We start from the raw sequence: 14697 nt of genomic DNA, 5'->3' as shown, positions 1-14697 counted from the left end.
CTTAAACCCATGAGTTCCAAACCACAAAACTTTGCATTTCCTAGAAAACTCCTTATTTTCTTCTAGAATCACCCTTGCCATAGGAGAAATGTCTATAATCCAAGTCTCTGCAAACTTTATCATATCAACATGTCTCCTAACTACTTTATGTCTAATGTCCTCTATCATGCTAACAATAGACTTGTGCCTAGGTGACAATATCCAAGAATTAAATGTCCCACACATATTATTTTCTACAATATCATATTTGGAGTCTTCTAGGAAAAAAGCTCTGCACCAATACTCTTTGTTATAATTCAATAAGCTTTCACATATACCTTTTCCAAGCTTTTCCAAAGCAGCCAGTTCTTCTTTCAACTTCACCTCAAAACTAGCCTTAGAACACCTCCAAAATTGCTTTCTCATCTTCTCACCTTTCCAAGTTTTTGACCAGTTAGACCATATGTGCCTAACACACATTTGATACTCACAATTTGGTAGTAACTCTTGAATGCTTGGTATCAATCCCTACAAAATAATAATGAATCAAACAGAACCCCCAAAAAGTTGAGATGAAGTAGAAATTTAAAACAGAAAGTAGAGATGACTAAGAAAGTTAAAACAGAAAGTTGATATGAAGTAGTAAATTAAAACATAATGTAGAGATGAAGTAAATTACCTTTTGCATATCATACATAACTGTTAATCGAGCTCCATCTCCTAACTCCAAATCATATATTAAGTTATTTATAAACCAACTCCAAGATGCTTTTGACCCATTGTCTATCACAGCCCATGCAATGGGATATACTAACTCAGGGTCTAGAACAATATGCTGAATATACAAATGTATCCCATCTCCATTTTCTAGGTTACACACAATATTAAATAATTGTGTATCACTATGCACATAGACAAAATTCTTATTTTTCGGGTCTTGGTAATAGAAGCCACCCACTGTAGCATATCCCATTTTTTTAGTGTAATATAATATATCTGGAATTGAAAAATGGTCTTTGTCAATATTAGCTATTAACACCTCCTGTTCCCCCACATATTTCGAGTTATGGTCAAGGGTAAAGTTACCACCATGGTAAAAATTAACAGCAATAAAGTCTGACATCATTGTTTTTAATATTCCCACATTCCTTTACAAAAAACTAATTATGGTCCCAAATCGGTCTCAACTCGCACAGAAGCCCACCACTAAAATGATTACAATACAAAACACTAAAAAAACATACCCTTTCAGCACTTCAATGATGAGTATCAAGTGGCACTTCAATATTTTAGCACTTCGATTGATGATGGTTCTTCAAGCACAAAAGGTAAATCAAACAAATATCAACCTATAACACCGATTACCACTGAATATCGAATAAAAACGAAGCAGAATCAATGGAAGCATCGCTTTGGACGGATTTTACTGGAATCGAATTTGGGACTTAGGGTTTTTTTGGCCGTTTGTCTTTAGGAATGTGTAAAAATGAGAGGGTTATTAGGAAGAGGGTAGTTATATTTTAATGTGTAAAAATGAGAGGGTTATTAGGAAGAGGGTAGTTATATTTTATTTTACCCGGCAAAGAAGTCTATGTGGTATTGTAAAAAAATATGAAAATTTTTCATTGGCTACATTATCCATGTTGGCAGTGCGTAATAACACGCGTGAATTTTTTTTATAAGCTCAGGTCGGACGTGTTAAAATGGTGCGGTAAAGGTATAGTAAAAGTGTTCCGGTGAAAAATGGCTTAGATGAGGTGTTCAAGTGGAATTTCTGTGATAGTTAAAGTGTCTATCTATGTATTCTGCCAATTTTATAAACTGAAAGCGTAAAAAATATTTACACAACAGATTACTTATAAGATAATTATAGGTAACTCTTTACAATGAGCATTATTGGTAACTAGGTGAATATAATAATAACATACCTAACCTGGTGTATAATAGGTTAAATTATACTACTAGCATAAATAATCGTTATATTTCGGATGTATATAACTTAAATCGTATTCTTTCTTACATTACATAGACAGAAAAGTAAAAGAAACTAAAGAGTTTATCTAATACATTAGCATCAAATATATGCAAAAGTGTCCTGTAGATATTAGTTTTGAGATTGATCAAGAAAACAAATTATCATTTGGGATCCATAACTTGCTGAGCTCAAATGATTAAGTTAGTGAACTGTGAAAGGCTATAAACAAATCATCAATGGGAAGTTTGGTCCTGTCCTTTCAAGTTTCAACATAAGTGGTTCTGGGGTGGGAGGATATTGTAGAGATGTGATTTTTCGTTATTTGGACAAATTAAATGTTATTACTGTTATATTCTATTGCATGATACCACCCTTGACAAAACTGTTGGAAACAAAAAACTATTTGTCGATTTCCTGTGGTCCCCTTTAAGTGGAATTCGTCCATTTATCATTGGCTATTTTTTACGTTTTTAAAAGGAAAATTACATTGTATAATCGATCTCAGAATAATAGTCAATATATATATATATATATATATATATATATATATATATATATATATATATATATATATATATATTTGTATATATACACATTTTTGTATGTTATATACAAAAAATTTATAAATTTTATAACACTTCGCGACTATAAAATATATTCCCTCTGGTCCACAATAAGTGACTATTTTACTGTTGGCACACCCATTAAGAAAATACGAACTCCTAGAGAAAAAAAGATAGTATTAACTAAATTATTCTCAATTAGTTGTTACCTTGACACATTTGAATATGTAAACAATGACAAATTTTAGAAAAATAAAATTAATTCCTTCTTGATTATGTAAATGGACACTTATTTGGACCAAAATGATAAGGTAAAATGGTTAATTACCGTGAATATATAATCTCGACTGCCTAGGCTATAAGTGATCTTTGCCTTTTTTTTAAAGACAACAACCTAACAGGGTAGAAAGAAAAGTAAGGTCATATCGAAGACAAAGCTTCAAGCATTGATATCTTTTCTTGTGGCTCATGCAATTAACTTGGATTATTTGGGAATATATATAAGTCATCTCTAGGATCAAGGAAACAATGCAACTGATCCTGTACTAACCTTTATAAATATATTTGTCCTACATAGGCAGTTCATTTATTTTGACTCTTGGGACTAATCATCAATTATTTCTAAAACAATTTACTTGGAGAAAAAAGTGTCAAAATAAAAAGTCCGTAGTGGTTGCATTTTGTTCTTGATAGTCTTATCTACTAAGTTTGATTTTTGAAACCTGATAGGAAATTAGAATCTTGTTGTCCACTGATAGAAATCTTAACCACTGAAAATTGTATGTCATTTCTTCATTTGTCAATGTTATGGCTTAATTATGTTTATACTTGTCTTGGGATATATAGATTTCTGATTTTCTATATTTCAAAAACGTTTCTCTTTCACAATTTGTGGCCAGAATAATGAATAGTACTGAAATAGAATTTCTACATTTTAGACTTATGGATTGCATTTTCTCTCATTTCCGTTCGTCACTTTTCCCATCTTACAAGTTCAATTTGTCTACTTTGAGTGCGTGGCAAGCTTGTCATGCAAATAAATGAGAGCTATGAAACTCAATTATATTATGTAATCTGTAAAATCACTCATTACCTCTCCTTTCAAATATAATATCTCGATCATGACTTCATCTAATTAGCTTAAGTGATCTTTTTAACCAGTAATTAAACAAGATACAAGCATAAGACACAAACATCACAATGTTCTAATCAAGAAAATACTTTCCCGCACTTAAAGCTCGTTTTGTTTGCCGTATAAGAATCCTAATAATATAAAAAACTTATATTAGCAATAGGATGTTTATATTCTAGAAATGAACTTTACACTACTATTACAACTCTGCAATCCTACTACAATGGTCGCTTTTATGGGATTCATTTCTGTATAACATTGTGGGATAGAATTTGCAATAAAAGTATACGTATGAATGATAGAAAAATAAAGTTAATTTGCATTTCTGTATAACATTGTGGGCTAGAATTTGCAATAAAAGTATCCGTATGAATGATAGAAAAATAAAGTTAATTTGCATTTTTGTATAACATTTTTATGTCTTATTATTCATCGGGTAATTAATAATCCATGAATTATAACATATCTTATGACAATCGTTATAATATATAACCTGCATAACATAACTAAAAGCCAACAAAATATAACTAAGGAGCAACATAAATAAAGGAAACTACGTTACATTTTCTCAGTTTGTGAGTTAAAGATTGCCTTAGTTTCATTGATTTCAAGCAGTTTACATTCCCGATAAAAGCATCTAATTAATCGAGTGGTCCAATAGATAAAACATGAGCTATACTAAAAGAGATAATCTTTTATATTATTGCACAAATCCAAATAGGCATGTGTGTGTTCCCCCATTTTGTGGCAGCTCAGGATTTCAATGAAGATTTTTCTGTTAAACAATGTGGTTAATCTTGTCGCAATCTTACTTAGTTCAGACTTTAGTAATAATAACCCATTTTTACTAATTACTTTATCGTTAACTCAAATTTAGGATAAATAGTAAAATAGTGACACGTCTTTTAATGTTCTAGGACAAACTAATTTTGTTTAAAGAAGCTCATTATAGGAACAGAAAAAGGATCTTTCTAGTAGCAGACAAACACAACGAAACCAATAGCTTGACAAATTTTGGCCCTAAAAAACCAAGTGGTCTTAATTGATTTGTCTTCTTTTAATCAAATCAAGATCTACTCGAAACTATATTTTATTCTTATAGATTATGTGGTCCGACCCTTCCCTATATCCCGCACATAGCGGGAGCTTAGTACACCGAGCTGCCCTACATTATATATAATGGAAATTTTTAACCATTAATGTTCTTAGTTATTGCATTGACAACCCTCAAGTTTGGACCGTTACAGTACTCCTTATCAATGTGAATGTCATAGTTGTATAAGGTAAAATATGATATGACACGTGGTCGTCTAAAGAAAAGACACGTGGAGTCCAAGACGGGGATGGCCGAAGACCGAACGCAGACATTCCACTTGTCACCGAAAGGGATAACGTTCATAAAGGTGTATTAAATGCTCTGCGCCCGGTAGCATTTAATAAGAAATATTCTGCAGCATTAAGAGCGACGGTCTGTTACAGAGAATTTGGCATTTATTTTTACCGTTACATCTTCATCAATGACCCTCGTAATTGACATTAAAGGAGGGCACGATCCTAGGTCCTCCTTCCCTAGACATAGCTATAAATAGTGAGCTCAGTTATCATTGTAAAATACACGAACTTTCTGGCTAAACTTATACTACATTCTATACAAAACTTAATACAATCTTACTTTCTTGCTTTTTTATCTCATCATTGTTGTGCCCGAAAATCTTGTTCCCGGAATTGTCGTCTCTGTTATTTTATCTACATTTCAAGGCTAAGTATTGTATATTTCTTTAATTATTGTATTATTTCAGGATCAAATTAGTTCACTTGTCTATAAACCACGTATAAATTCAACTGTACCGTTTTACGGGTAAACATGCGCCCATTGTGGGGCCTAGACAGCCGTGCAATTAAATTGATCCTTATCTTTTTTACTAATTCGATTTGATTATTTTTGTCTTAGAAAAAATCACAAAAAATGGCAGATAACACTGTTAACAACACGTACAACCTAGAAATTCGAGGGGATCAACCTCATTTTGAGGATTCAATCAGTGATGCCCACAATGAAGGAAATGACGTCACGCCGGTGCATGACAGGCAGAACCCTCGACAGGTTCGAGAGACAACTCCCGATGATGCTGATGAGGAGCATGTCGTGGATGCGGTGAGGATCCTGCGGGAGCAACAGGTAATCATTCTAGGCCATCTCACGTGGCAGGATCAGGTTATGACAGAACTGAAGCAGGGACTATCGGGGACTTCAAATAATACAAACAGACGAGATCCAATTCCTCCCGGTGTTCCCGCAAACCAAACGACGCAGAGAGTCAACAACAACACTCCTAGGGGCCAAGTTGGCTCCGACGGGGCTGGAGGGAGCAAATCCAGTCTCAACAACGAGAATGACTCATTCAAGAATGAACTTTTACGGTTTATGAGGGAAGTAAATACTAGCATGGACTAAATTCCAGGCGCGCCACCAATATTGAAAGGCCCGGACTCGAAGAAGTATACTCAATTGCCATATAAGCCGAGTGCGGCACCAGAACCAATCCCAAAGTGGTTCAAAATGCCTGAAGTGCGAAAGTATGATGGGACTTCAGACCAACATGAGCATATTACCACCTACACAACGGGGGTAAAAGGAAATGATTTAGCTCCTCACGAAATTGAATATGTGTTGCTAAAGAAATTTGGAGAAACTCTCACGACGGGAGCTCTAACGTGGTATTCATTATTACCCGAACATTTCATAGATTCCTTTGAGATGCTCGCGAATTCTTTCATCAAGGCTCATGTCGGGGCCAAATAAGTACAAGCCCGGAAGGTCGACATATTCATGATCGCACACGAAGAATCTGAATTACTATGAGAGTTCATTACCCGATTCCAGAAAGAGAGAATGTTGCTCCTGGCTGTCTCGGATGAATGGGCAGCTGAAGCATTCACCAAAGGATTGAATCCGAGAAGTTCAAACGCTTCCTGGAAGCTGAAGAAGAGCTTGCTTGAGTTTCAAGCAACAACTTGGGCAGATGTCCACAACTGGTACGAGTCAAAGATAAGGATCGAAGATGACCTGGTCGGTTCCACATCATCGACCAAAGGACGGTAAAAGAGCAGAGAAAAATCAAAGGATGACTAAGACGCGGACAGACGGACTTCGAGGGGTCAGTTTTTGCCCTACGAACGGATCGAAGGCCTTGGCAGAAACTTCTGGGTAGCAAACAAGTTCATCGCTGATAGAGGGACTGATCGTGGTCGAAACAATAGATCACTCCAGGATAAGGAGATGTCGGGGTCTCGGGATCCTTCTTACCCTAAGTTATCGGAATATAACTTCAACGTCAGTATAATGGAGTTGGTGTCATACATGAGAAACATTAAAGAGGCACGATTCCTGGGACCTATGAGATCCGATTCTAACCAGAGGGATCCCAACTTATGGTGTGAATAACATGGGACGAATAGCCACTGAACAGGGGACTGCCGACACCTCCGGGAGAAGGTGGCAACACTATTAAAGAATGGTCACCTCAGAAAATTCTTGAGTGACCGAGCTAAGAACAATTATGGTCGTAGCAGAGAGAACACTGAACTTTCTAAAGCAGGAGAAGAACCTTCACGCCAAATGATCTATATGATCTTCGGGGGGAATGAGATTAATGGGGTCACCTTTTCGGCAGCGAAGAAGACGAAATTATCAATAACTCATAATAAAAGACTCCGAGAAGATGATATCACTTTCACGGAGGAGGACGCAAATAGATTGTTGTTACTACACAATGACGCACTGGTAATTTCCTTAAATATGTTAGATTTTAAGATTAAACGTGTTCTAGTGGATCCAGGAAGTTCGGGTACTATCATACAATGGAGAGTATTGGAGCAAGCTAAACTTGCCGGAAGCATTATTCTGACAACAAAGCTCCTCGTTGGATTCAATTTTGCAAGCGTGACGACCCGGGAAGATATTTTGCTGCTCACGGACACTGAATGAGTAATGAAAACAACTATCTTCGAAGTAGTTGATTGTGATATGGGATACAACATCATCCTGGAAAGGTCATGTTTACACGAGATGAAAGATGTACCCTCAACATATCACCAGTTGCTGAAGTTTCCAATGTCTAAAGGAATCAAACAGATAAGAGGTGATCAATCGGTAGCAAGGGAGATGAATGCAATCTTAGTTTCCAGTAGCAAAGGGAAGGAACGCACGACGTAGCAATTACAGGAACCGGCACCTGCTCCCGAGCTAGAAGGAGTTAGCCAGGAAGCAGAGTCATCAGAACAATATCAGGTGCCGCGATATTTCCAAGTTCCAGAAGAGACGGACGCAACGATGTCCACGGCGGAGGAACTGGAGAAAGTTGCATTGTTCAAGGAATTCCTAGAAAGAAAATTCTATTTGGGGACAGGACTGCACCCGGAGCTCAGGTATGGTTTTATAGAATTCCTTAAATTTAATGTTGATTGTTTTGCATAGTCGCACGAGGATATGACAGGTATCCCGACAGAAATAGCCGTGCACAAGCTGAATCTGGATCCTAACGTACATCCGGTAAGGCAGAAGAAACGCCATGTTGTCGAGGTCAGGAATAAATTTTTCAAAGAAGAGGTAACCCGTTTGCTTAAAATCGGTTCGGTACGAGAGGTAAGATATTCGAACTGGCTAGCCAATGTAGTAGTAGTTCCTAAGAATAACAATAAATTTTCCATGTGTGTAGACTATAAAGACCTTAATAAGGTGTGCCTGAAAGACTCATTCCCACTGTCAAATATCGATCAAATGATTGATGCCACGGCCGGGCATGAGTTGATGAGTTTCCTCGATGCTTATTCCAGGTACAACCAAATCAAGATGAACACGGAAGATCGGGAAAAAACTTCGTTTATAACAAATTTTGGTACATATTGTTACAATGTAATGTCCTTCGGGTTGAAAAACGCTGAAGCCACTTATCAACGGCTCGTAAATAAGATGTTCGAAAAGCAAATAGGAAAGGCTATCAACGGCTCGTTAAGTCTTTAAATGTAGGTGACCATCTTAAGCATTTGCAAGAAACATTCGATATCCTGAGGAAGCATAACATGAAACTTAATCCCGAAAAGTGCGCGTTCGGGGTCAGTTTTGGTAAGTTTTTGGAATTTCTGGCCTCGCAAAGGGGAATTAAGATAAAACCCGACAAAATCAAGGCCATAGAAGATATCCCGGATCAATTATCGAACGTAAAGGAAGTACAAAAGCTCACATGAAGATTAGCAGCTTTGAGTAGGTTCATTTTTCGGTCATCGGAAAAATGCCATCGCTTCTTCACACTGCTCAAAAAGAAGAAAAATTTCGAATGGACACCGGAGTGCTAGCAGGCTCTAAGGGTTCTGAAGAAGTACTTATCGAACCCTTCATTTCTATCAAAACCAAAAGAAGGTGAAATATTTCTAGTCTACCTCGCGGTTTCAGAAGTTGCGGTAAGTGCGATTTTAGTCCGGGAGGACGAAGGTACGCAATTTCCCATTTATTACGTTAGCAAAATTTTAACGGGAGCAGAAACTCGCTACCCGCATTTGGAAAAATTGGTCTTAGCTCTCATAGTCACCTCTCGGAAGCTGAAGCCCTACTTCCAATGTCACCCAATAGTTGTGGTGACTACTTTCCCTTTACGGAACATCCTCCAAAAACCCGAAGTCTCGGGCAGAGTGGCCAAATGGGCCGTCGAAATGAGTGAGTTTGACATAGAATATAAATCAAGTACTGCAATTAAGTTGCAAGTCTTGGCTGACTTCGTGTCCGATTTTAGTCCGGGACTACTGCCTCTAGCAACCAAGGAGGCAGTAATGGTGTCGGAATCGACATCAGGGTCTCTACCTTATTTACGGACTGAGCTTCCAACGTAAAGGGGTATGGACTCGGAATAGTCTTAATCACGCCTTCGGGGGAAACCCTAAGGCAAGCCATCAGAACGATCTCTTTAACTAACAATGAAGTAGAGTATGAAGCTTTGATTGTAGGGCTCGAATTGGCCCAAGGACTTGATTCTGAGGTTATCGAAATTAAATATGACTCACAGCTGGTGGTAAATCAGGTCTACAGGATCTTTGATACCAAAGAAGAACGTATGCAACAATACATGGTAAAGGTCCAAGCTCTTTTGGAGTGATTCTGAGAGTGGTCAATTACTCACATCCCGAGGGAGGATAATGCAGAAGCGGATGCATTAGAAAACTTTGGATCATCGACGGAAATAAAGGAATCAGAATCCAGGACGATAGTACAACTGATGAGCTCAGTCCTGGATACGGATGGTTATTATAAGGTAAATTCGACTAGTCTGGCTTGGGACTGTAGAAATGAAATAATAAACTATCTCGAGCATGAGAAGTTGCCCGAAGACCCTAAAGCATCACGGGCGTTACGCGCTAAAGCTGCACGTTATAGCTTCAAGAGAGGCCAATTGTATAGAAAATCCTTCCAAGGCCTGCTGGCCCGATGCTTAGGAGCGTTAGAAGCTAATTATGTCATGAGAGAAGTCCATGAAGGGATATGAGGCAATCACTCGGGCGCAAATTCTTTGGTGCTGAAGTTGGTACGAGCAGGATATTACTACCTCGCATAGAACAAGACGCTAAAGAGTTCGTATGAAATGTGATAAGTGCCAACGCTACGCACCACTAGTACATCAACCGTCAGACCCCTTACATTCAGTTTTGTCCCCATGGTCGTTCATGAAATGGGGGTGGACATCGTCGGACCGCTGCCACCGGCTCCTGGAAAGGTAAGGTTTCTTTTAATTTTGACTGACTATTTTTCTAAATGGGTAGAGGCAGGTCCTTATCAAGAAGATCGGAGAATGTGAAGTGGTCGATTTCCTATGGGAAAATATAATTTGCAGGTTCGGAATACCAAAAGATATAGCATGCGACAATGGGACACAGTTTATCGATGCAAAAGTTACAAAATTCCTCGAAGATTTGAAGATAAAGAGGATCACATCTTCTCCTTATCATACAAGTACAAACAGTCAAGCAGAGTCAACAAACAAAGTGATTATTCAAAAACCTCAAGAAAAGGTTGGAAGCAGCAAAAGGCAAATGGCCCGAAGAATTGCTCGGAGTTCTATGGGCCTACCGAACAACGGCCAAATCGAGTACAGGAGAAACTCCCTTTCCCTTGTGTACGGTGTTGTAGCCCTAATCTCGGTGGAAGTAGGTGAACCAACTTTGAGACATTTTTGGGCAGATGAAGAATCGAACAACGAAGCGATGTTAATCAACTTGGAACTGCTCGAGGAACACAGGTACTTGGCGCATGTAAGAATGATAGCTCAAAAGCAGAGAATGGAGCGATATGTTAATTGAAGAGACAACTTCCGTTATTTCAAAGTAGGAGACTTGGTTATGAGGAAAGTAACCCAAAATACCCAATAGCTCAACGCGGGAAACCTAGGTCCAACGTGGGAAGGTCCCTACCGAATTTCAGCTATCACTGGGAAAGGTTCATACGAGTTGGAGAACTAGAATGGAGACAGTTTCCTAGCAACTAGGACGTGGCACACCTCAAAAGATATTATTGTTGATGAACATTATTCAAGCGAAAAGTATGTGCTGCACTCTTTTTCCCTTCGTTCAGTTCTTGTACCAATTGGATTTTTATGGCAAGGTGTTTAATGAGGCAGCAACAGAAAGCATACTACGAAGACAACAGCAATAAGACCTTTGATAGCAAGGCAAACAAGCAGGTTTACACTCAGGGGACTGTTAGATAATCTTTGGTTCAATAGCAAATTCCCATTGGGAAGTTAAGTTTGCTACCGAACAAAGGTTACCCAACCGTTCACGAGCACAAACCACTAGAGGGTTGTTAGATGTTCCTTCGCTCGATAGCATAAATTCCTGAGGGGAACTAAAGTTGTGTTACCAAGTTGAGGATTATCTAGCAATTCATTAGTGGAATCTTCAAAGATACAAAACTTCCAGTTTTCCAATTCGCACTCTTCGCATTCGAATACTGGGGGGGGGGGGGGGAATGATATGAGGATACGGCAACAACGACTGCCACGTCAACCAGGGAACGAAAATCCAAAAACTAAATGCATCATCGGGATCGGGGACTGCGCAGCCAACCCCGTAGAAACAAGTTGTACAAGATAGCCACAAGTAATGGCAATTTCTTTTCAGCATAGCAAATGCTTATGTAATTTTTGAAAATAGAAGGAATGAAATGAAATCCTTTTGTTTTTATGTTGTTTCTTGTCTGAACGATGAATAAACTATATCATTTGAAAATTAAACAAGTACTTCAAATATTAGTGCCGTAATAAATAGGAAACGTCCTCTTCAAGAGCACCATAAACATAAGAGGGCCCTCTCTTATAAAAACCCTCACGTTCAAGGGTTGGTTCCGGAAGAATCTATACCCGGAATCAAAAATGCCTTCGGGAAAAAAAATACACCTGAAGCTATATTTGAAAAGGACAGTAAACTTGCACAAATACTTATAAAAACCCTCACGTTAAAGGGTTGGTTCTGGAAGAATCTATGCCCGGAATCAAAAATGCCTTCGGGAAAAAATACACCCGAAGCCACATATGTAAAATACGCAAAAAGTAAACTTGCGCAAATACTTATAAAAACCCTCACGTTAAAGGGTTGGTTCCGGAAGAATCTATGCCCAGAATCAAAAATACCTTCGGGGAAAAATACACCCGAAGCCACATATGAAAAGGACGCAAAACGTAAACTTGCGCAAATACTTATAGAAACCTTCACGAAATAGGTATAATGCTCGGAACTAAAGTGCTTCGAGGAAAACACATTTGAGACTACACATAGTAAAGCACGAACAGGAAGACGTGCGCAGAACTCTTGAGCAAATGCAAAGATTAAAGACTTGCATGGATATTCAAACGAAAGTAAGACTCAAACGATACTTGAGAAAAATATGTCATTATTTACAAGAACGTGCTAAAACGGCAAAAGTTCAAAATGGGAAAAAGAAAAGAAAAGCTAAACTGCAGCGCCTTCGGAACCAGGAGAAAGAGAACTGCATTCCCGAGAGAAGTAGGTGTGTGCACCGATGGCTCGATATTTTCCCCAGTTTGGTCTTCAGCATCGTCACCTTCCGATCCCTCTTCAGTTCTCAAAAACTCGGAACCGGAGCCAGAAGAACCAGGAGCATCAGACTGCACCGGGAGTCCATTCTTAGCAGCTAACTCAAGCTCTCGGCCCCTAGCAATTTCGGCACCAAAGTTGATGATACTAGTCTTTGCCCACTTATTATTTTTCTCGGCCGCTAATCTAGTCCAATTTCACTCCTCTATTGTAGGTTATGAAAACGATCGATGCAATAATAATGCCCAACAAGAGTCGGGGTTGAATTCTGCAGGGAGCTATATGTATGGGAGTTAGTAGTATATATCTTAGCGTGCGAGTTTGTATATCTTAATTTGCACTTCCGCAAAAATTGGTTGTTTTAAAGTTTAATCTAAACTACAATTGCAATTTAAGAAATAAAACTAGAAGATTGTTTTTATTATTTTTCAAATGTTGTAAAAGGCCTAGGGCTATGACCTTTGCCTAGGTATTTGCCTAATAGGTTGTAAATTTTAAAGCTTGTTTTATTGGTCGGGGTGTATTATAGCTATCAACACTCGGTTACTCACTCAATACCTCTCGGACAGAGAGTGATTTTGCCCAATTTGGCTTTCTCAAGTCCAAATGGGTATTGAACAAAACGGTTGATAAAAAGCTCAAGTCGGGTTTTACTATCTCTAGGTTCAGCCCTTTAATTGCGCTTATCAATCTTTCGATTGACCCAATTTATTGCTAGCCAAGTTTTCCTAGACTAAATCTCTCTTTCTCAAGTAGAGACCAAGTGAAATAGGCATGAACTAATGTTTGCAACCATTAATTCTTCAAATCAAAGCAAGAACAAGGCTAAATAATAAACGCCCAACCATAAACAAGCAATAAATCAAACACCCATTAAGTTTACACACTAGGGTTGGGTCACAACTAGTGAAAATCTAGCTACTCATACTTAAAATGGAAGAAATAGGAGAAGAAATGATGATTAAACCCATATTGCTAATTAAATTGATAAACTCTAAATTCAAAAAGCTCAAAATAGCAAAAACTACTAAAAAGAGTAAAAGCAGTTGATGTCAAAAGTTAACCTAAAAAAGTGAAACTCTTCTATTTATACAAGGCTGGAAATTTCGAACAAAAATGCCTTTTCGGAGGTTCTGCGGCCGCACAATTCCATGTGCGGTCCGCACTTTTCTTCAGCTTGACAGGATAGGAAGTCTGCAGCTGTATAATTTTGAATTGCGGCCGCACTGCATTCTTTCTGCGGTCCGCAGAATAGTAACTGCGGCCGCACCTTGCTATTCTTCGGTCCGCACAATTGTAACTGCGGTCGCACAATAATTGTGCGGTTCGCACTTTTGGTAGACTTGAAAAGTGGGTTCTCTGAACTTTGCTCTGACCCAGCTTCTGCGGCCGCACAATTCATGTGTGGACCGCACTTTGCACCAATCTCTGATGGGTTTTTCTTCACAACCCGTGGCCGTAGATGATATTCTGCGGTCCGCACTTCTGAGCTTTTGTGCCTTTTTTGTCCTTGAGTTCAGATTACTCCTTCTTGAGTTGGATTTCATCTTGGGGGATCATCTTCCAATATTTCTACAATGAAGCACATTTCATCAGTTTTCGAGAACATAATTAAACGCTTTTGGACTAAAACAAAAGCTAAAGGGCGCTAATAAATAGTCAAAATCACTACTTATAAACTCCCCCAAACTTAAGCTTTTTCTTGTCCTCGAGCAAATAAAGAAATTCCCACCTCCAAAGATTTGTGAAAGGTTTGCTCATCTCTCTCAAAATAATGTCGCAAGCACGCCTTTAAGTACCATAGGCTTGCCCCTCAAGTAAATCACCACTAACGTAAGCTCACTCGGCTTGAAATCACGTAGGGTTTTTTCGGAATGTAATGAAGGCTTTTGGACTAAGGTTGGATATGCTATGATAGAACGTGTTCATCTTTCTTTAAGCACTCCATT

At 38.3% G+C, this 14697-nt stretch overlaps 1 protein-coding gene across 1 annotated transcript; it reads left to right on the top strand.

The window, feature by feature from the left end:
• The first annotated feature begins 7982 nt into the window (after positions 1-7982).
• LOC138904828 (uncharacterized) lies at positions 7983-11403 on the top strand. Its single transcript, XM_070193330.1, has 3 exons — positions 7983-8077; positions 10531-10935; positions 11298-11403. Exons 1-3 carry the CDS (start codon positions 7983-7985, stop codon positions 11401-11403), a joined length of 606 nt encoding a protein of 201 aa, XP_070049431.1.
• Positions 11404-14697: the final 3294 nt, after the last annotated feature.

Source organism: Nicotiana tomentosiformis, chromosome 2, assembly GCF_000390325.3.
Source record: "Nicotiana tomentosiformis chromosome 2, ASM39032v3, whole genome shotgun sequence".
Classification (NCBI taxonomy): Eukaryota; Viridiplantae; Streptophyta; class Magnoliopsida; order Solanales; family Solanaceae; genus Nicotiana; species Nicotiana tomentosiformis.
The sequence above is the reverse complement of the archived record's forward strand: the minus strand, read 5'-3'. Positions and strand labels throughout refer to the sequence as shown.